At 38.5% G+C, this 6,741-nt stretch overlaps 1 protein-coding gene across 1 annotated transcript; it reads right to left on the reverse strand.

Moving 5' to 3' along the window:
• Positions 1-4,303: 4,303 nt before the first annotated feature.
• Positions 4,304-6,312, reverse strand: LOC142534383 (protein trichome birefringence-like 34). Its single transcript, XM_075641222.1, is given in 6 exon segments — positions 4,304-4,838; positions 4,914-5,072; positions 5,195-5,391; positions 5,470-5,517; positions 5,520-5,643; positions 5,762-6,312. Coding segments are annotated over 6 exon segments (1,275 nt in total). The 5' UTR covers positions 6,154-6,312; the 3' UTR covers positions 4,304-4,483.
• Between the last annotated feature and the right edge of the window lie 429 nt (positions 6,313-6,741).

Consider the following 6,741-nt stretch of genomic DNA (forward strand, 5'->3'; position numbering starts at 1 on the left):
AAGCTTTGTTTGATATGTATTCGGAGAAAGCTCCAGGACCGGATGGTTTGTCGGCATTCTTTTTCCAGAAATATTGGCAGGTGGTAGGCCCGGAGGTTTCAGAGGCTGTGTTGAGGGTTCTGAATGATGGAGCTCCGCTTCAAGAGTGGAATGAGACTATAATCACTCCCATTCCAAAAATTAAAAATCATATGCTTATGAAGGACTTCCGGCCTATTAGCTTATGTTACGTCTGCTATAAAATCGTCTCCCGGGCCTTGACTAATCGTTTTCGGAAGATTTTGGTTATGACAGTAGATGAGTTCCAGAGTGCTTTTGTCCCAGGTAGACTGATAACAGATAACATCTTACTGGGTTATGAGGCTCTACACTGGATACGAAGCAGGAAAAAAGGGAGCAAGGAATACGTGGCATTAAAGCTCGATATGAGCAAGGCGTACGATAGAGTGGAATGGGGCTTCCTAGAACTAATTATGGGTAAGCTCGGGTTTGATCCTATATGGGTTGAGAAGGTGATGCGGTGTGTTCGTTCTGTCAAATACTCGATTGCACTCAATGGCGATATTATAGGACACGTTAATCCGGGCAGAGGATTGCGTCAAGGGGATCCTCTATCACCCTTTCTGTTTGTTCTGTGCGCTCAAGGGTTGTCATCGATTTTGAGCTCATTTGAATCACGTAAGTTGATTACTGGTGTCCGTATTGCAAATTCTAGTCCCCAAATATCTCACCTATTCTTTGCTGATGACAGTCTCATATTTTTAAAGGCTACTATCGCCGACTGTTTGAATCTTCGCCAGTGTCTATCGTTGTATGAAAAAGCTTCGGGCCAGCTAATAAACTTTGAAAAATCATCTTTATCCTTTAGCCCGAATACGGATCCAGTGATTGCTGATCGAGGGTGTTGTATATTTCCACTACACAGGGTCATGACATTTACCTGGGATTGCCGACATTCTCTTTGCGTAGCAAAAAGCTCCAGTTCAGATATTTAATTGAGACTATAGTTAAACGTTTGAGAGGGTGGGGCAACAAGACATTTTCCGCCGGAGGCAAAGAAACGTTAATCAAGTCCGTTTTACAGTCCATTCCCACGTATGCTATGTCTTGTTTCCATATACCTAAGGCGATCTGTGAGGCTATTGAAAGGGAATGCGCGAATTTTTGGTAGGGCATGGAAGAAGGGAGAAAGAGAATGCACTGGAAATATTGGCATACATTATGTGTGCCAAAATGTATGGGAGGGATGGGTTTTCGTAAACTGGAAGCGTTCAATAGAGCCCTTCTTGCAAAACAAGTTTGGAGAATTGCCATTAATCCCGACTCTCTTGTAGCTCGGGTTTTTAAGGCGAGATATTTCAAGCATCATGATATTATGGACGCTCCGATAGGTAATAATTCCTCGTTTATTTGGAGATCACTTTTGTGGAGTAGAAAGTTACTGAGGAAAGGTCTGTGTTGGCGAGTTGGTAATGGAGAAAAAATCGCAACTTTTCGAGACCAATGGATTCCGGGAGTGCAGTCTCTAATGCGACCTGCAGGTATCCCGAATGATCTTGATAACGTAAACTCTTTCATCGTGAATGGAGCATGGAATGAGTCGCTGATTCGAACCACACTCCCGTCTTATATAGCTGAAGATGTTCTAGCAAATAATGTGAGTGAGGATTCTCGATTCTGGCTCTATGATCCCAAAGGAAAGTACACTGTGCGGAATGGTTACAAGCTTGAAGTCGGGTTCTTTGATACACCCAGCCATACCTCGAACACCCATGCGAAATCTTGGTGAAAATTTGTATGGTCATTGTCAGTTTCTCCTAAGGTTCGGATTTTTTTGTGGCGAGCATTGCACAACATTATTCCATCTCGCGCGAACCTGCTGCGGCATCATGTTCCCTTCACAGATCAGTGTCAGTTGTGTGGTTATGGTCATGATTCAACCGAGCACGCTCTGTTTTGGTGTCCATTTGCAAAGAAGTGTTGGAAGTATACAATTTTTCATCCTTTTCTGAAACAGGTAAAAGACATGGATTTCTTGGATACATTCATCCGAATGAAAGCAGTGTTAAGAAAGGAAGATATGGAGGTTTTTGCGATGCGCACCTGGGCTGTATGGCATGATAGATTGCGGATTTTGCATGAGAAGGTGCCTGGATGTGCTCAATTGGATGTGGAGCGGAGCGCCTCCCTTTTGAAAGACTTCAAGGAAGCTCGGGAATCCTTAATTACCGCACCTGATCCGAAGCCATTACCCCAGCTCGAACGCTGGACGAGACCACCGGTCAACACCTTGAATCTTGAGGTAGACGCGGCGGTTAATTTTGACACTGGTGGTTATTCGATTGGGGGAGTAGTGCGAGATCATGATGGTCAAATACTGCTTGCCTTCGGAAAAAGAATCTCTAAGCCACAGTCGGTGGTCTTCGCTGAGCTCCTTTCAATAAGAGATGGGATGAGGCTGTTGTAATTACTACTGACTCTTTGCTGGCGGTGCAAGCAGTCATCAACCCAGCAGAAGATTTAAGTTATTGTGGTGCACTGGCGTTGGATATTCGGAACTTATTGGACAGCTGCACTGTTACCGATCTTAGACAGATTGGCAGATCGGCGAATCGGGTGGCGCATTCACTTGCATTTTTTTCGCTTTCTTCCCCTACTCCTTTTGTTTGGGAAAATGGGGTTTTTCCGTTTTGGTTGGTGAATCTTGTAACAGACGATTTACTGCTTTCTGAATAAAATTACAAGCGTTACCATAAAAAAAAAGGAGGGAGTCCGATATAAACAGTGGACCATACTTAATTTGCTCTAGATTCTTCTATTTGCAGGGAAAATGATATATTAATTAATCTTATAAGTTGGACTAGCTGGGAAGGCGAGCATCCATTTATTATTTTACACAGAAAAATTATATAAGATCCGACTCATGTCAAAATAGTAGTTTTTATTCTAAATATCGATTGGGTCAACCAACTCATTATACTATTATTAGAGAATTTTCCTCAAGAAGGTGCAGAGAAAACTAAGAAACTTCGTATAAAGTTTCGAGACCAAGAAAGTGGGAGGGGGTAAGTGTATAAATTATATTCCCGTTTCTAGCCATTCTATTCATTCTACTCAGTAAACATTTAGAAACCCATATATGTAAAATTAACTATTTTGTGGGTCATCACTTATTTCATGAACAAACGTTACAACGGATCCCTATTTTATTTTACTTCATCATAAGGTTGACGAGTCTCTGAGTAACTAATTTTATAGTCGTAAAGTATTTTTAAACTATCAAAAAACTCGCTCTCAAATTAAAAAAAATATATGTTTCTATTTTATTAAAAAATATCATAAAACCAATTATAATAAATTTGTAAGTCATAGTTTCTTATCTACTTTTCAAAATTTTCAAAATATCTTAATATCATTTTTGAATTTTACATGATCATATAACTCGTACATAAAAAAAACAATTCATTATTAAAATCATAAATTTAAAAGTAACAACAAAAAGTTTATGTCGAAGCTTCTAAGATTTTATTTTATTTTATTTTTCAATGAAAGAGGAAATTGTTTCACCATTTGGGCCATCGGACACATTGATGCCTTGGTAAACTAACAAGCAGGTGAAGCATCAAAGAGCGATTGAGACTCCAAGAAATCCGATTCTACATTGAATGGAAGTTGGTTTTACCGGGAATTTGTCGGCGTGCGATGCAGTGGCGTCGCTGTTGCAGTTTCTGGAAATCTTTATGTGCTGCCATGATCATGAATTTGGCTAAGGAAAATGCTTTTGTTCGAATTTCGATCTATGTACGATCGATCAGCTCAATTGGACGGAGGTTTTGCTCAGTTCGGTAGGAGTTTGCCAAGCAGTTTGGAGATTCTGATTGCTGATACGGCAAAACTACATTGCTTCAAAGGTTCCATTTTTGTTTTCATTATTAAATGTTATTCCAGTTTTTTATTTATTTTTTATGGGAACAGGTTTACCTACGTCTTAAGCTGAATATGGACGAACAAGCGAGTGCTGGTATATCAGGTGACTAGCTAATTTTGTTTTTTGGAAGGAGTTATGAGATTAATATACTAATACTGGTTTTTGTAATATTCTGCTCGGGCACCAAGCAGTTTGGGGATTAACATATAACAGTTGGAGTTAAAAATAATATCCTCACTCATATAATTTTCACAATAAATGAAAAAGATAAGAGGACAACACAAATTTTACACAAATACAATATGGATATAACAACGACAAAAATGAACCTTACACAATTCAACTCGAAAATTTTAAAATCGGTCATGATAATTAATTGGCCAACGCAGATTGTTGGACCTCTAATTGGTCAAAATCAATCTGATTTTCAATTTCTCTGAGTCATATTCATAGCAATCTTGCCAACACCCTGAAGAATTCTAATAGTAAGTTCAATTGCGACAATAATTATGAAAATACAAAAAAAAAAAAAAGTATCTTAATTTGACGTCAAAATCAATTGTATTTGAAAATATAAGCATACAAGAGCTCGTTCCATACATCAGGAACTCCCGGAAGACACCAATGTATACAATCAGCATAATTAAGAGGGTTAGAAATCTGCTCCTTACTCAAAGGCTCCCATTGTTTCCTGTAAATTGAGGGATGCCCTTCTTTTCTATACTCCGAAAGCTGAGTTATATTTATTATTTCTACACTTAATCCTGATCTTTGTCTAACTTCATCGATTGTTTTTTCCACTATTCGCATCATTTTAGGATCCGATCCTCTTCCCCGGTATCCTTCTTCCCTGATGGCTGCGGTTTCGTTGAGACAATTTTCGCCCATGGAATTTCCCCATTCTTCCGCCCTGAAATGATTCAACACCACGGTTACAAGTTGCCTTTGAAATTACAAAACTTTGTATTAATTAAGACGGTGATACCTTTCATGAGTAGGAGACATGGTCACGAAGAACAATTGAGTCTTGCTGCGATTTACATGGATTTCCAACCAGTCCGACCACGTTTTCATTGCCATTTCGTAGCTACGTAGCATGTCTACATCCTTGTAGATTCCATCCGAATTATCAAACGAACCCCATCTTATATATATAGGAACATACATCATCATTTACAGCAGATAGAAAATTGAAATTCATGAGTTGTGTTTAACACAGAAAAACAAACAATAAAGCCACTATAAATAAGTTAGATAGCTACTTACAATACTTTCATTTGAGGGCGTCGCCACCAGAGATAGGTGTTGAACACAAGTATATCTGCATCAGTCCAATGACGGGCATGCTTTTCAATAGCCTGTGCTCGTACTATTCGATCTGGTAACCGATGGTTCACTGGATCATCCGAATTCGACTCCACCAGCAACGGTTCCCAGTAGAACTCAATTTTCGCATTGTACTCCTTTATTATTGCATGATAAAAATTAATATATCGATTGATGAAAAACCGCATGCCTTTAAATATAATAATCAGACTTACTTTGGCCTTGAAAGTGATGAGTGAGCTCCCATTGTTGTGCATGTATTTTTGGCCTTTGGGATTGCCTTGTCAAGAAGACATACCATAGATACCCATTGTCCTCTATTCAAAGAATCCCCAACAAAAACTAGCCTTTTGTTCCTCAATCTCTCTAACAGTCTTGTGGCATTGAACCTTTATATTAAAGGAAAATTGTAAAACTCCATTAAAAAAAAACCTAGATTACATATATTTGATGATCTTATAAATATTTTGAAACATTTGTATATCAGAAACAAATTAGCAAGGGTACCTAGGGAGGTTGCAATGGTGAGGCTGCCATCTCCAATTTTGGTAACTCAAGTCTTTTCTTCCGAATTTCGCACAAGCCAATTGATCCGACATGAACGTGCACTCTTCCTCCTTGTATAATGGATATGAAATATCATCGAAAACCCATTTTCCTGAAAACACATCGCATTCCGAAGAAGACTCCGACGGTGACTCATTTTTCCTTTCTATCACGTTCTGATCACCGCCATCTCCATTCTTAACTAGGAATTCGCCACTCTCTGCCGTCAAATAAATGGCTCCGACCACCAACGCCACCGCAAGAAATCCTATCAGGGACCGAAAGCTGCACCGTATATCCCATATTCCGGCAAGTGAACCCATCTTTTTCGCCATTAATTTTGGATCATTCATTGATATCCTCTTACATTAATGCATGTGCCTCTAACTTGTCTAGTGCTGATCTTTCTTTAAGTTGCAGGCATTTGGTGAGACTAAGCTTTCAGAATCTGTTGGGATTCAATGGAAGTGGGAAATTGGGTGGTTTAGTAAATTCAGCACTTTGAGGGCTTTGGTGTAACGACGACATGGGAAGTATTTTTAAGGCAATGTCTTTTATTAGGTGGTAACAACTAAATTGTTAATTAGATCGATACAACATATATTTGGGGAAGTGGTTGTCATATTCATGAATCGTTTGCTTAAAGATATTGCTTCTGAAAATCCTCCATTTACTCCATTATATATACACACAAGTATGTACATATTGTATGTTGAAAAATCTTTTGAAGTTGTAATATTTAACTCATGTTGCGTTTGGATGATGATAGGATACAATGAAGGATTTTAAATCAAAGAATTTGAAATATATGAATTTCAAATGATTGTGACTATTTTAGTAAGTTAATTTGAAATTAGAGTCCGAAAAAGTAGTCTTCAATACTTCAATTAATCGTTCATTTTAATTTTTAAGCCAGACTCATATGATAGATTTGATACGTG

Source organism: Primulina tabacum, unplaced genomic scaffold (genome assembly GCF_025594145.1).
Source record: "Primulina tabacum isolate GXHZ01 unplaced genomic scaffold, ASM2559414v2 Contig470, whole genome shotgun sequence".
NCBI classification, from domain to species: Eukaryota; Viridiplantae; Streptophyta; class Magnoliopsida; order Lamiales; family Gesneriaceae; genus Primulina; species Primulina tabacum.